The following is a 16,632-nucleotide window of genomic DNA, read 5'->3' as shown; positions in this document are numbered from 1 at the left end:
TTTATTTGTGATAAATTGACCATATGGAATTTTTTTTTAGTTAAACTTTTAAGTTCTGGGGTACATGTGCAGGCTTGTTACATAGGTAAACTTGTGACATGTGGGTTTGTTGTACAGATTATTTCATCACCCAATTAAGCCTTTGGGCATATGCCCAGTAATGGGTGTACTGGGTCAAATGTTATTTCTGTTTTTAGGACTTTGAGGAGTTATCACACTTTCTTCCACAATGGTTGACCTAATTTATACTCCCACTGACAGTGTATAAGTGTTCCTTTTTCTCTGCAACCTTGCCAGCCTCTGTCATTTTTTGACTTTTTAGTAATAGCCATTGTGACTGGTGTGAGATGGTATGGTATCTCATTTGTGGTTTTAATATCATTGCTTTTTGCATTTCTCTAATAATCAGTGATGTTCAGCTTTTTCTCATATTGTTGTTAGCCACACGTATGTCTTCTTTTGAAAAGTATCTACTTATATCCTTTGCCCACTTTTTAATGGGGCTGTTTGTTTATTCTTGTAAATTTGTTTAAGTTCCTTATAAATGCTGGATATTAGACCTTTATCAGATGCATAGTTTACAAAAATTTTATCATATTCTCTGGGCTATCTGTTTACTCTGTTGACAGTTTCTTTTGCTGTGCAGAAGTGCTTAAGTTTAATTAGGTCCCATTTGTCAGTTTTTGTTTTGTTGCAATTACTTTTGTCATCTTCATCATAAAATCTTTGCCTGTTCCTATGACCAGAATGGTATTGCCTAGGTTGCCTTCTAGGGTTTTGATAGTTTTAGATTTTACATTTAAGTCTTTAATCCATCTTGAGGTAATTTCTGTATATGGTGAAAGGAAGCGGTCCAGTTTCGATCTTCTGCATATGGCTAGCCAGTTATCCCAGCACCATTTATTGGATAAGGAATCCTTTCCCCACTGCTTTTGTCAGGTTTGTTGAAGATTAGATGGTTGTAGAAATAAGACCATATTTCTGCACTCTGTTCTGTTCCATTTGTCTAGATGTCTGTTTTAGTACTAGTACCATGCTGTTTTGGTTACTGTAGCCCTGTAGTATAGTTTGAAGTCACGTAGCATGATGCCTCCGGCTTTGTTCTTTTTGCTTAGAATGGCCTTGGCTATTTGGACTCCTTTTTAGTTCATATGAATTTTAAAATAGTTTTGCGTAGTTCAGTGAAGAATGTCAGTGGTAGTTTAGTAGAAGTAGCATGAACTCTATAAATTGCTTTGGCCAGTATGGTCATTTTTACCATATTGAATCTTTCTGTCCCTGAGTGCTAGTGGGGTCCTGGTTGCTTGTCTCCCTGGGGACATTCACCACAGTGGTGGAGGCAATGCAGTGGGTGTTGGGCATGGGGCTAGGGTGGTGGTGGTGGGGCTAGGTTGATGACAACTGTGTGCCTCCTTGAGCTAGAGGTGGTATTGGCTGGGGGCGGGACACTGACAGACACAGGTCTGTGTGTCATCTCTGCTCTGCTAGTCAGATGGGTCACTCAGGGTGGGGGAGGATCTGCTGTTCTCTGTGCATTCTTAATGCAAGGGTGGGGTACTTGTGGGGGTGGGGCTTTCTGGCTCTGTACCCACCAAGACCCTGTCTGCAGTGGCAGTTGGCAGGGGAAGGAGGAGCAGACTGCACTACCAGGGGCTATCAGAGCAAGGAGAGCAAACCCAGATCTCCACCCCTAAGCAGACACTCCCAGCAAACTCATGCGGGAGGTGCCCCCTGGAGGGGTGTGGGGGATGCTGCAGCTGCAGCTGCAGTGCGAGGAAGGACTGTGCGGGCTGGTGAGTGGCCATAGGGGCTGCCCCACTGGAACTCTCTGCCTTTCAGTCAGGGTCTGCCAGAGCAGAAGCTATGGTGAGGCCTCCCAAGGCTCCTGAGGGTGCCCCGCAAAAGGTGTGGCCATAGTGGGGCCCTTGGAGAGGCCAGCAGACCAAGGTGTTGCTCAGGTTGGACTGGCCCCATCTGATGGGCAAAACTGCCCTACAGAGTTCAGGACAGACAGAAAGTTACCCTAGGGCTAAAGTCTCCTATGCAGCAAATTGAACCTAGGGGGATGGCCATCCCTGACCATGCTCCACTACAGATGCTCTTGCACCAAATCTCCTGGGCTCTGCATCAGCTGGCCTGCAGTTCCTATGCAGCTCTCCTTACCAAGTCCAGAGTCTGTGGTGGTCCAGGCTGTCTCCTTCTGCTGGGGTTCCAGGGGCCTGTGGCAAGAGTGGGTTGCTCCTTGCCAGTTCAACTAACCAGTTCCCCCAGAGCTTTTGGAGGCTAGGAATAAGTCTGGGTGTGCTGTGGCCCTGTGTAGGGTTCCCACCTTTCTCCCCCGATCTGCCCAGTCTCTGTGTCTTCCCTCTGTTCACTTTCAGTGCCTTCCCTGTGAAGATCTGTTAGGAGCATGCCAGTCTTCTGGGTCCCTCAGTAGGAGCTGTTCCACTTCTCTGAGTCTAGTGGGCTATCCTGAAATTTTTTTTCTTTTTCTTTTCTCCTTCCTCCCCTTCTCCCCTCCATCTCCCTCCCTTCCTCCCTCCCTCCCTCCCGTCCATCCGTCTGCCCACCCTCTTATCTGTCCATCTGTACGCCTGCTCATCTGTCCAACGGTCCGTCCATCCGTCTGTGGGGAAATTCATTCAAGGTGGTGGCAAAAATATTAAGGGAAAAATAATAGAGGAAGTTATAAGACTATAGTCTCAAATCCTTTTGGAAGGCTTAAGAGTTTTTTCATTGTTTCAGTAGTTTTGGCTGAAGACAGCCTAAATCCCCCTTACATTTAGTTAATAAGTAAAGTAAATAGCTAGAGTTTGTGGGGGAGTTCACCTAACTAATTTGTTTACTCATGTGGTCTTAAAACTAACCTTTGAGCTGGATACCCCTCTCAGGGGGAGGTTGACTAGCGATATTATCCACTAATGGTGTTTGCTTTGGGCATCAGAACCTGGCCCTTGATCTTTCTGTACAAGTTGTTGACTCAACCTTTGTCAATTAAACTTTAATAAATAAATGCACGTCTCTGTGCCTGGTGGTTGCAGCTGTTTACAGCACTCTCCAGGGAGTCTGTAAAGCAGCCGTGGACCCTCAGCCAAACTGGGAAAGCATAATATCTGTGTGTGAGTTTACTTTATTCATCCGTCATTGAGTCAGGGTCTGCAGGACAGACCCCAGAGAAAGTGACCCCGACACTTCTGGACCATAGTATGTTTTAGAGAAAAAGTCAAATGTTTTGATAGTTTATTTTAATGATTATAAGCTTCGTTTAATTTGTTGGAGGTCTAAAATCATGTTTTTGGTTCAAATCTATAATACAAAATTGGCACAGTTAATTCTTAGTCTTGTACATACATGTGTGTTTAACCTATGTACTCGTGTGTGTAGGGCAATATAAACAAAAAAAAATTGTTCCCTTTAGAAATATGACATGTTGAGTACCAGTACCAAACACTGTTCTCGGTTCCAGTATAGGACAGTGAACAAATAAGACAAATCTTCGTTTTCAGTGCATTTTTATTGGAGACTGATATATTATCGAGTATAAAAACATTAGTGTTTGTTATTTTTTCATCACTGTACCTGTCCCTGATCTTCCCTCTTTCTCTCTTACTGTTTTCATATTGTTCTTATCAACACTATTAACGTGTGTGTTCCCCTAAGTAAATGTGTAACCAGGTACTTTCTTAATATACAATATTAGAGGGACATAAAAGATAGACAAAGTCTATCTTTTATAGACTTTGTCCAAAGTCATAAAAAACCTACTCAGAAAATTTCTGTATTCCTTATTTCTTTATTTCCTGCTCCTTCCAGGTGATACGCAAGATATCTTAAAATTCAATAGAGCTGTTAATTTCTCAGTTATTAGAAACATTTTATCAAAGATGCTTTTTCTAAAAGATGAGAAGAATGCTATGTTTTCAAGTCAAGGAGCAGATGGGTATTTATTTTACAATAAACTTCAAGAAGGCAGTAGTCAAGGAAAGACTATGTTTACTTTTTGCAAATTGTAATTTATATGGGTTTGGTGGTAAAAGATAACATAAGAGAATTCTAAGGAAGTACACTGTAATTAGAGTGTCACTGGAGAAAAAGAAGGTGAGCCAATTTACTCTGAATTTTATGGGTATGCTACATTGAATGAGTGTATTATTAGAAGAATGAATTAACTGCTTCAGTTTCGTGGTAACCTGAAGATCAGTGCACAGATTGGTCAAAAACAGAAGCATTTAGATGGCTGTATTTGTGGAAACGAGGAGAAAAATTTCTGAGAACAAATTAAATGAATAATTATTTTAAAGAAAATAATGTTACGATGTCTAGGTAAATGAATCAAGACAAATCATGCTCAGGCAAGCAATGGAGCAATCATGGCTAATTCAACTCACTTTCAAGATGATTAGAAGTACACCAAATCCAGTCTGACTCTTTCAAATTTTTACCTGCTTCATTTGTGCGGATCATTCGAGATGGGGTGCTTGGATCTCCTGTTCCAATAAGGTTGGTGGCCACAACTCGAAATTCATATTCCACCCAGGGATTTAGGTCCACAGCCATGGCTGACTCCATGTCCCCTGTTATGATTTCTGGGACTATAGAAAGGAAGGAAATTTCATGTCATTAGGAAGACTGGAAACATGCTACAAATGGCAATCAAGAATATCACGCTACTGACACCATCAGCAGGCTAATGCACCTTTCCTCACAACATGTGGTCATGTCATGGTGTTGCCTTCAGTGTCATTAGTAAAATAAAAAGCAATCTTCAGGAGTAAGCACTCACATATGTCAAAGCTTGCTGGAGTTAATTAGAACTCTTTTATTTTATCTTTATACAAAACTTGACATTGTCTACACTAATAATTATTTCATCAACCCCTGAGCCCTAGATAAAGGGCCAATTGGAACTATAATTTAAAGTTTTCTTTCAATTTCTAGGAAATTTCTTGAGCAGTTTGCTTTCCTAGTTCTGGCGAACATGTTTAGTCACTTGGTAATTCCAAGCAGTAAATTAAGAATATGTCTTTCTAATTTAAAAATACAGTTTGTGGCTCAGCGTGGTTGCTCACGCCTGTAATCATAGCACTTTGGGAGGCCAAGGTGGGAAAATTCCCTGAGCTCAGGAGTTTGAGACCAGCCTGGGCAACACAGTGAAACCCTGTTTCTACTAAAATACAAAAAGTTAGCCAGGTGTTACGGCGTGAACCTGTAATCCCAGCTACTCGGGAGGCTGGGGCAGGAGAATCGCTTGAATCTGGGAGGCAGAAGTTGCAGTGAGCTGAGATCGAGATCGCACCACTACACTCCAGCCTGGGCTACAGAGCAAGACTCTTGTCTCAACAACAACAACAACAAAACAAAAAACCCAAAACAACAAAACCAGTTTGTGGTATCTGAGTAGAAACACTGACTTCTCCTTAGAGTGAGTTTTGAACTACATTTACATTTTTGTCAGAGCATAAAATTGTTTTCAATACAATTACCATTAGCGAAGTATTTTCACATGGCTTATATGCTCTATTTGGGACTGCTTTTCTTGTTTACTCATCTCTACTGTCTAGAAAATGTTTCTAAGTATTTGTTACAGGAGTTAAAAGGCAGAACGTGGAGAATGTCCCTTACAACATGCAAAGATCTTCTGGATTTGTATCAGTGTTGGATTTCTTTGTAGGCATGGCAGTAGAGCCAAGGGTGGGAGTTGGCTCTGTTTTATTTCTGTTTTATTACAGCAAGGTGGGATGAAGTCACCTTGAATTTTCCATGAAAATCTCTTGTGAAAGGTATCAAAAGAATGTTACCGAATAAGCAGCTCTGTGAAAAGTGAATGCTCAGAGCAAAGGCAGTGTGGGCTGCCTGACAAATCTCACAGCACTGCAGAGCTGATGATTTTTTTTTAAGCAATGACATGAAGACATGGAAAAAAAAATCTTGCTGCACTGGCAACTGAGCAATACACTTTTCTTCTGTTCTGTCTTGAACCCGTGCCAGTCAGGCTCTTACCCCCAGTTTTCCATCATACCGGCTTCTGTCAAGATTACCAATGAATGGTCTCTGTTACTGAAACCTTATGGCCAGATCTCTGTTACTCATCTTACTTGAACTGTAGTCATCCTTTGACACTGTTGATCATCCTTTGAAGCACTTCAAAACTTAACCTGTGTCTCTCTCCCACCTGACTATGCCTTATCAGTCTCCATTGCTGACTTCTTTTTGTCTTTCTGATGCAACTTGGTTCTACTGTTTTCCATTTTTTACTCCATGGTGATTTATCCAGTCTCATGGTTTTAAATATCCTCTATATTGATAACTCTAATATTTTAATGAACCTCTTCCCTAGATTGCATACTCATGTGTTCAATGGCATATTATTAATAGACATTATTTTAATAGATTAGTGCAGTATTTGTATCCAGAGAATGACAATTGCTTTCTTACAGATGTAGCCCAAATCTTCCGTCCATCCTGGACTCCTTTCTTTCTCCCAAGTCCCATTCCAGTTCATTAGAACATTATGGCATCTGTGACTTCAAACTACGTTGACATCTTCACTTATCTTGCCAGAAAAGTTTCTTGGAAGAGTTGTTTGTATTAATTTTTCTCCTATTCTCTCTGGAACTCATTCTGGTTAGACTTTGATGCTGATGCCTATGATTACATCACAACTGCTATTGTCAAGGCTACCAGTGACCTCCAGATAGCGAAAACTAATGATCAATTTCCAGTCTTTACTTTACTGAACATATTGGCAGCATTGAACACCGTTCATTAGGCCCTTTTCTTTGATAGGCTTTATTCCTTTGTCTTCCATGGCGTGATACTATTTTGGCTTTCCTTTTACCTCAGTGATTGCTTTCATTCTGCCTCCTTTGGCTGATTCTGTTCTCCACAACTTCTGTTACAATGCTCCAGGGAGTTATTTTCATACTTTTTCTTCTTTATTTTATACTTACTTTCTTGGAGTTTACATAAAGTCTCATGTTTTAAAATATTTATATGCCAATAATTTTCTGATTTACAACTTTATGCTAAATCTCTCACTTAAACACCATACTTATATACTCAAATGCCACCCTGAAATCCCATTTGGACGTCTAATAGATATATCAAGTTAATGTGTCTCAAATTGAACTCCTTAGCCCATTTCTACCCAGTCTGTTGCAATCATGAAGGGTTTTCAGGCCTCTCCATGTCACTTATCGGTATTCCATTCTTAACTTAGGTCAAAAATCTTACAGTCATTCTTGAATTCTTTTTCTCGCATACTGTTTACATCTAGTTTGTGAGCAAATTCTGTGGAGTCTGCCTTCCAAATAGTGTCAAATTCTGACCACTTTTATGACCTCTGTCATAAAACCATCAATGAATTGAAGGTATTATTATTTTTGATGAAATAAAATACAATATAAAAGAAAGTAAAAACTTCCTTTTTTATATAATCAGGATTTTGATTTGAACTGCAGTATTGTGGAGATTAAGGATAATGGAGGATTTATACCAAAGTATTTTAAAAGTCTTGCAGCATCTTTTTATAAATATATTATTTCTAGAACTTTAGGGACAACTTGGTTTCAAAGAAAACATTGTGCATCAGAAAGAACATGACAGCAGCTAAAGACAGTGGAGGACCTTTTATTGACTCAGGGAAAGCATCTTGTTGAAATGCTTTTGCAAGCAAAAGAATCACATCTAAGACTATTTATTTTGAAACAAGATCTCATTCTGTTGTTCAGGCTGATGTCAATCTCCTGGCCCTAAGTGATTCTGCCACCTCAGGATCTTCCAAAGTACTGAGATGACAAGTATGAGCCATCACACCCAGCCAACAGTTTTTTTTTGTTTTTTTTTTTTGAGACGGAGTTTTGCTCTTGTTACCCAGGCTGGAGTGCAATAGTGTGATCTCGGCTCACCGCAACCTCCGCCTCCTGGGTTCAGGCAATTCTCTTGCCTCAGCCTCCTGAGTAGCTGGGATTACAGGCATGCGTCACCATGCCCAGCTAATTTTTTGTATTAGTAGAGATGGGGTTTCACCATGTTTACCAGGATGGTCTCGATCTCTTGACCTCGTGATCCACCCACCTCGGCCTCCCCCAGCCAACAATTTAATAAAATACTAAATAAATGTGTTCAGTTGAAAATTTTAACCAATCAATCTGTGGAAAGCATAGCCACAGATAGAAGACATATCCACTGATAGAAGAATATTTAAGAAGCATGTCTGAGTTAAGTAAACAAAGACCAATGAATTCTATGATTCTAGGCAATTTAATATTCCTGAGTTGACATAATCACAAACTACGTCAGCTAATGCTTCTCAGCAGTGTAAAAAAGAAAGTCAGGTTTCTAAATCAAAAGCCATTTGCTTGAATGGAAAAGGGGATGGCAAGTGAAATTATTTGTTATGACTGTTTGCATACTTATTTTTCAAAATAAACACTTATTTACATTTTAGTCTCATTTGCAGGAGTCAGTATTCTTAATTCCAAGATGTGCTCAGCTAGAGGGTTCATGTGGAACCTCCGACTTTATTTGCCAAAAATGAGAAGCGCACTATTTTTTCTGTCCATTTTGATGTATTTTAAATGCTTTTCAAATAGGAGAGTATCAATTGCACTAACTATATCAACGAGTTTAAACTCCAGATTCATTTTTTATGGGTATTTTAAAATTAGAGTTTATTTTGACTGAAATTAATTTAGATTGAGGAAGCAACTATCAAAGCAAAAGGCCCATGAACCGGTGGAGCTGGTGTGGCTCCAGACAGACTTCCTTCCTCATCATAGGCATGAATGAAATTGTGCTGAGAATGAGCGTGGTATTATAGGAAGCTTCTAAAAGAGCTATTTTGGAGTATGCAAGCCTTGTGATGAGGACACTTCTTCATCCGGTTTGCCTTGAGGACAGCATGCCTCTGCCAATAGCTGCAATTAATCCTGGGTTTTGGAGAAATGAGTTAGAAGAGGACACATCCAGGGAGAGCTGGAGCACCATGAAGGGTAAATACAATTCATCAGTTATAGAAATCTTTTTCTGGAGAACTTTTTTTCACATAAATACAGCACAGTTGTAGGGTTTTTAGAAGTATTCTTCTTACTGAATTGAATTAAAAAGAATGCTCCGAAATATCCCCATCAAGATTAAAGACTTAAATGTAAGACTTAAAACCACAAAAACCCTAGAAGAAAACCTAGGCAATACCATTTAGGACATAGGCATGGGCAAAGACTTCATGACTAAAACACCAAAAGCAATAGCAACAAAAGTTAAAATCGATAGATGAGCTCTAATTAAATTAAAGAGCTGCTGCACAGCAAAAGAAGCTATCATCAGAGTAAACAGGCAATCTACAGAATGAGAGAAAAATTTTGAAATCTATCCATCTGACAAAGGGCTAATATCCAGAGTCTACAAAAAACCTAAACAAATTTACAAGAAAACAACCCCATCAAAAAGTGGGTGAAGGATATGAACAGACACTTCTCAAAAGAGGACATTTATGTGGCCAACAAACATGTAAAACAAAGCTCATCGTCACTGGTCATTAGAGAAATGAAAATCAAAACCACAATAAGATACCACCTCACACCAGTTACAATGGAGATCATTAAAAAGTCAGGAAACAGGCCAGATGCAGTGACTCACGCCTGTAATCCCAGCACTTTGGGAGCCTTGGCAGGTGTATCATGAGGTCAGGAGATTGAGACCATGTTGGCTAATACAGTGAAACCCCATCTCGGTAAAAAATACAAAAAATTTGCTGGATGGGGTGGTAAGCACCTGTAGTCCCAGCTACTCAGGAGTCTGAAGCAGCAGAATCACTTGAACCTGGGAGGTAGAGGTTGCAGTGAGCCAAGATTGTGCCACGGCACTCCAGCCTGGGTGGCAGAGCGAGATTCTATCTTAAAAAAAAAAAAAGGAAACAACAGATGCTGGAGAGGACATGAAGAAATGGGATGAAGGAAACAGAGCTCCAAGAGTCAGAAAGGAATGTATAAGCACAGAAGTCTTGAGATTAGAAACAAATAGCCTTCAAGTACCAGTGAATCTTAAAACCATCAATAGGCCGGGCCCGGTGGCTCACGCCTGTAATCCCAGCACTTTGGGAGGCCGAGGCGGGTGGATCACGAGGTCAAGAGACCGAGACCATCCTGGTCAACATGGTGAAACCCTGTCTCTACTAAAAATACAAAAAATTAACTGGGCATGGTGGCACGTGCCTGTAATCCCAGGTACTCAGGAGGCTGAGGCAAGAGAATTGTCTGAACCCAGGAGACGGAGGTTGCGGTGAGCCGAGATCGCGCCATTGCACTCCAGCCTGGGTAACAAGAGCAAAACTTCTCAAAAAAAAAAAAAAGATTTTCTTTTATTATACTTTAAGTTCTGGGATACATGTGCAGAATGTGCAGGTTTGTTACATAGGTATATAGATGTCATGGCGGTTTACTGCACCCATCAACCTGTCATCTACATTAGGTATTTCTTCTAATGCTATCCCTCCCCTAACCCCACACCCCCTTAAAGGCCCTGGTGTGTGAAGTTTCCTTCCCTGTGTCCATGTGTTCTTATTCTTCACCTCCACTTATGAGTGAGAACATGTGGTGTTTGGTTTTCTGTTCCTATGTTAGTTTGCTGAGAATGATGGTTTCCAGCTTCATCCATGTCCCCACAAAGCACGTGAACTCATCCTTTTTATGGCTGTATACTATTCCATGGTGTATATGTGCCACATTTTCTTTATCCAGTCTCTTATTGATGGACATTTGGGTTGCTTCCAAGTCGTTGCTATTGTGACCAGTGCTGCAATAAACATACGTGTGCATGTGTCTTTATAGCAGAATGATTTATAATCCATGGGTATATACCCCATAATGGGATTGCTGGGTCAAATGGTATTTCTGGTTCTAGATCCTTGAGGAATTGCCACACTGTCTTCCACAATGGTTGAACTACTTTACACTCCCACCACCAGTGTTAAAGTTTTCCTATTTCTTCACATTCTCTCCAGCATTTGTTGTTTCTTGACTTTTTAATGATTGACATTCTAACTGGCATAAGATAGTATCTTACTGTGGTTTTGATTTGCATTTCTCTAATGAGCAGTGATGATGGGCTTTTTTTTCAGGTGTTTTTCTGGCCACATGAAAAGTGTGTGTTCATATCCTTTGCCCACTTTTTGAAGTTTTTTTTTTTTTTTTGTAAATTTGTTTAAGTTCTTTGTAGATTCTGGATATCAGCCCTTTGTCAGAAGGGTAGACTGCAAAAATTTTCTCCTCTTCTGTAGCTTGCCTGTTCACCCTGATGATATTTTCTTTTGCTGTGCAGAAGTTCTTTAGTTTAATTAGATCACATTTGTCAGTTATGGCTTTTGTTGCCATTGCTTTTGGTGCTTTGGTCGTGAAGTGTTTGCCCAGGCCTATGTCCTAAATGGTATTTCCTAGGTTTTCTTCTAGAGTTTTTATGGTTTAAGGTTTTACATTTAATTATTTAATCCACCTTGAGTTAATTTTTGGATAAGGCATAAGGAAGGGGTCCAGTTTCAGTTTTCTGCATATGGCTAGCCAGTTTTCCCAACACCATTTAGTAAATAGAAAATCTTTCCCCATTCCTTGTTTTTGTCAAGTTTGTCAAACATCAGATGATTGTAGATGTGTGGTGTTATTTCTTAGGCCTTGGTTCTGTTCCATTGGTCTATATGTCTGTTTTGTACCAGTACCATGCTGTTTTGGTTACTGTAGTCTTGTAGTATAGCTTGAAGTCCAGCAGCATGATGCCTCCAGCTTTGTTCTTTTTGCTAAGGATTGTCTTGGCTATGTGGGCTCTCTTTTGGTTCCATATGAAGTTTAAAGTGTTTTTTTTCTATTTCTGTGAAGAAAGTCAATAGTAGTTTGAGGGGATAACACTGAATCTATAAATTACTTTGGGCAGTATGGCCATTTTCACAATATTAATTCTTCCTATCCATTAGCATGGAAAGTTTTTTCATTTGTGTCCTCTCTTATTTCCTTGAGCAGCGATTTGTAGTTCTCCTTGAAGAGGTCCTTCACATCCCTTGTTAGTTGTATTCTTAGGTATTTTATTCACTTTGTGGCAATTGTGAATGGGAGTTCACTCATGATTTGGCTCTCTGTTTGTCTGTTATTGGTGTATAGGAATGCTTGTGATATTTGCACACTGATTTTGTATCCTGAGACCCTGCTGAAGTTGCTTATGAGTTTCAGAAGATTTTGGGCTGAGACGATGGGGTCTTCTAAATATGCAATCATGTCATCTGCAAACAGACAATTTGATTTCCTCTCTTCCTATGTGAATACACTTTATTTATTTTCTTGCTGGATTGGCTTGGCCAGAATTTCCAATATTATATTGAATAGGAGTGGTGACAGTGGGCATCCTTGTCTTGTGTTTGTTTTCAAAGGAAATGCTTCACACTTTTGCCCATTCACTATGATATTGGCTGTGGGTGTGTCATAAATAGCTCTTATTATTTTGAGATATGTTCCATCAATGCCTAGTTTACTGAGAGTTTTTAGTATGATGGGATGTTAAATTTTGTCAAAGGTCTTTTCTGCATCTATTAAGATAACCATGTGGTTTTTGTCATTGGTTCTCTTATGTGATGGATTACGTTTATTGATTAGTGTATGTTGAACCAGCCTTGCATCCCAGGGATGAAGCTGACTTGACTGTGGTGGACAAGCTTTTTGATGAGCTGCTGAACTTGGTTTGCCAGTATTTTGAGGATTTTCACATCGATATTCATCAGGGATATTGGCTAAAATTTTTTGTTGTTGTGTCTCTGCCAGTTTTTGTTGTATGTCACTGGCCTCATAAAGTGAGTTAGGGAGGATTCCATACTTTTCTGTTGTTTGGAACAGTTTCAGAAGGAATGGTACCAGCTCCTCTTTGTACCTCTGGTAGAATTCTGCTGTGAATCTGCCTGGTCCTGGACTTTTCTTGGTTGGTAGGCTATAAATTGCTGTTTCAAAACTTGTTATTGGTCTCTTCAGGAATTCAACTTCTTCCTTGTTTAGTCTTGGGCGGGTTTATGTGTCCAGGAATTTATCTATTTCTTCTAGATTTTCCAGTTTATTTGTGTTGAGGTGTTTATAGTATTCTCTGATGGTAGTTTGTATTTCTGTGGGATTGGTGGTGAAATCCTGTTTATCATTTTTTATTGTGTCTACTTGATTCTTTTCTCTTTTCTTCTTTATTAGTCTGTATAGTGGTCTATTTTGTTAATCTTTTCAAAAAACCAGCTCCTGGATTCATTGATTTTTTTGAAGGGCTTTTCATGTCTCTATCTCCTTCAGTACTGCTATGATCTTAGTTATTTCTTATCTTCTGTTAGCCTTTGAATTTGTTTGCTCTTGCTTTTCTAGTTCTTTAAATTGTGATATTTGGGTGTCGATTTTAGATCTTTCCTGCTTTCTCCTCTGGGTATTTAGTGCTATAAATTTTTCTGTAAACACTGCTTTAGCTGTGTCCCACAGATTCTAGAATGTTGTGACTTTGTTCTCATTGATTTCAAAGAACTTGCTTATTTCTGTCTTTCTTTTGTTATTTACCCAGTAGTCATTCAGGATCAGGTTGTTCAGTTTCCATGTAGTTGTGCAGTTTTGAGTGAGTTTCTTAATCCTGAGTTCTAATTTGATTGCACTGTGGTCTGAAAGACTGTTTGTTATACTTTCCATTTGTTTGCATTTGCTGAGGAGTATTTTATTTCCAATTACATGGTCAATTTTAGAATAAATGCAGTGCAAAACTGAGAAGAATGTATATACTGTTGATTTGGTGTGGAGAGTTCTGTAGATGTCTATTAGGTCTGCTTGGTCCAGAGCTGAGTTCATGTCCTCAGTATCCTTGTTAATTTTCTGTCTCATTAATCTGTCTCACATTGACAGTGGGTTGTTAAAAGTCTCCCACTATTACTGTGTTGGAGTCAAAGTCTCTTTGTAGGTCTCTAAGAACTTGCTTTATGGATATTGGAGCTCCTGTACTGGGTGCATATATATTTACGATTGTTAGCTCTTCTTGCATTGATCCTTTTACCATTATATAATGCCCTTCTTTGTGTGTTTTGATCTTTGCTGGTTTAAAGACTGTTTTATTTAGAGATTAGAATTGTAACCTTTGCTTTCTTTTTTTTTAACTTTCCATTTGGTTAGTAATTATTCCTCCATCCCTTTATTTTGAACCTATGTTTGTCTTTGCATGCGAGATGGGTCTCCTAAATACAGTACACTGATGGGTTTGGATTCTTTATCCAATTTGCCAGTCTTTGTCTTTTAATTGGGGCATTTAGCTCATTGACATTTAAGGTTAATATATTTATGTGTGAATTTGATCCTGTCAGTATGATGCTAGCTGGTTACTTTGCCTGTTAGTTGATACAGTTTCTTCATAGTGTCGATGGTCTTTACAATTTGGTATGTTTTTTCAGTGGATGGTACTGGTTTCTCCTTTCCATATTTAGTGCTTCCTTCAGGAGCTCTTGTAAGGCAGGCCTGGTGGGGACAGAATCCCTCAGCATTTGCTTGTCTGTAAAGGATTTTATTTCTCCTTCACTTATGAAGCTTAGTTTGGCTGGATATGAAATTCTGGGTTGCAAATTCTTTTCCTTAAGAATGTTGAATATTGGCCCCCACTCTCTTCTGGCTTCTAAGGTTTCTGCACCAGTGTCATTCTGATGGGCTTCCCTTTGTGGGTATCCTGAGCTTTCTCTCTGGCTGCCCTTAACATTTTTTCCTTCATTTGAGCCTTGGTGAATCTGATGATTATGTGTCTTGGGGTTGCTCTTTTTGAGGAGTATCTTTGTGGTGTTTTCTGTATTTCTTGAATTTGAATGTAGGCCTGTCTTGCTAGGTTGGGAAGTTCTCCTAGATAATATCCTAAAGAGTGTTTTCCAACTTGGTTTCATTCTCCCCATCGCATTTAGGTACACCAATCAAACATAGGTTTGGTCTTTTCACATAGTCCCATGTTTCTTAGAGGCTTTGTTTGTTCCCTTTCATTCTTTTTTCTCTAATCTTGTCTTCACATTTTATTTCATTAAGTTGAACTTCAATCTCTGATATCCTTTCTGCTGCTTGATTGATTTGGCTATTGATACCTGTGCATGCTTCACAATGTTCTCATGCTGTGATGCTTCACAAAGTTCTCATGCTGTGTTTTTCTGCTCAGTTAGGTCATTTATGTTCTGCTCTAAACTGGTTACTCTAGCTAGCAATTCCTCTACCTTTTTTTCAAGGTCCTTAGCTTCCTTGAATTGGGTTAGAACATGCTCCTGTAGCTCAGAGGAGTTTATTACCCACTTCCTTAAGCCTATTTCTGTCAATTCATCAAACCCATTGTCCATTCAGTTTTGTTACATTGCTGGCGAGGAGTTGTGATCCTTTGGAGGAGAAGAGGTGTTCTGGTTTTTGGAATTTTCAGCCTTTTTGTACTGGTTTTTCCTCATCCTCATGGATTTATCTTTGGTCTTTGATCTTGGTGGCCCTCAGATGGGGTTTTGTGTGAACATCCTTTTTGTTGATGTTGATGCTATTTCTTTCTGTTTGTTAGTTTTCCTTCTAACAGTCATGCCCCTTTGCTGCAGGTCTGCTGGAGTTTGCTGGAGGTCCACTCCAGACCATGTTTGCCTGGGTATCACCAGCAGAAGCTGAGGAACATCAAAGATTGCTTCCTGTTCCTCCTCTGGAAGCTTAGTCCCAGAGAGGCACCTCCCAGATGCCAGCCAGAGCTCTCTTGTACGAGGTGTTGGTCGACCCCTGCCGGGAGTTGTGTCCCAGTCAAGAGGCACAGGGTTGAGGAACCCATTCGAAGAGGCAGTCTTTCCCTTAGCAGAGCTGGAGCTTGTGTGAGTGCTGTGCGATCTGCTGCTGTCTCCAGGGCCAGCAGGCAGGAACATTTAAGTCGGCTGAAGCTGCACCCACAGCCGTCCCTTCCCCCAGGCGCTCTGTCCCAGGGAGTTAACCTTGACTAAGGTTGCTACCTTTCTTTCAGAGATGTCCTGTCTAGAGAAGAGGAATCTAGAGAGGCAGTCTGGCTACAGTGGCTTTCTGGCACTATGGTAGGCTCTGCCCGGTGTGAACTTTCCTGCTGCTTTGTTTACACTGTGAGGGGAACACCACTTACTCAAACCTCAGTAATGGCAAATGCCCTTCTCCCCACCAAGTATGAGTGTCCCAGGTCAACTTCAGACTGCTGTACTGGCAGTGAGAATTTCAAGCAAGTGAATCTTAGTTTGCTGGGCTCATTGGGGGTGGGATCCGCTGAGTTAGACCACTTGGTTCCCTGGCTTTAGCCCCCTTTCCAGGGCAGTGAATGGTTCTGTCTTGCTGGTGTTCTAGGCACCACTGGAGTATGAAGAAAACCTCCTGCAGCTAGCTTGGTGTCTGCCCACATGGCCGCCCAGTGTTGTGCTTGAAACCCAGGGCCCTGGTGGCCTCAGGGAATCTCCTAGTTTGCACATTGCGAAGACTGCGGGAAAAGCATAGTATCTGGGCCAGTGTGCACTGTTCCTCATGGCACAGTCCTTCGTGGCTCTCCTTGGCTAGGTGAGGGAGTTTCTTGGCCCCTTGCACTTCCCAGGTGAGGTGATGCCCCACCCTGCTTCGGCTCACCCTCCATGGGCTG

The 16,632-nt window shown here is 40.5% G+C and overlaps 1 protein-coding gene across 1 annotated transcript in view; it reads right to left on the bottom strand.

Moving 5' to 3' along the window:
* CNTN5 (contactin 5) overlaps positions 1–16,632 on the bottom strand; it is a 1,383,122-nt gene that overhangs the window by 93,886 nt on the left and 1,272,604 nt on the right. Inside the window, exon 18 of the mRNA XM_012454882.2 lies at positions 4,443–4,592. Within this exon, the coding sequence (XP_012310305.1) occupies positions 4,443–4,592 (150 nt within the window). The remainder of the gene's footprint in view (positions 1–4,442; positions 4,593–16,632) is intronic.

This window comes from Aotus nancymaae, unplaced genomic scaffold, assembly GCF_030222135.1.
Source record: "Aotus nancymaae isolate 86718 unplaced genomic scaffold, 86718_ANA_hifiasm-v0.15.2.pri h1tg000012l, whole genome shotgun sequence".
Taxonomy (NCBI): domain Eukaryota; kingdom Metazoa; phylum Chordata; class Mammalia; order Primates; family Aotidae; genus Aotus; species Aotus nancymaae.
The sequence above is the reverse complement of the archived record's forward strand: the minus strand, read 5'-3'. Positions and strand labels throughout refer to the sequence as shown.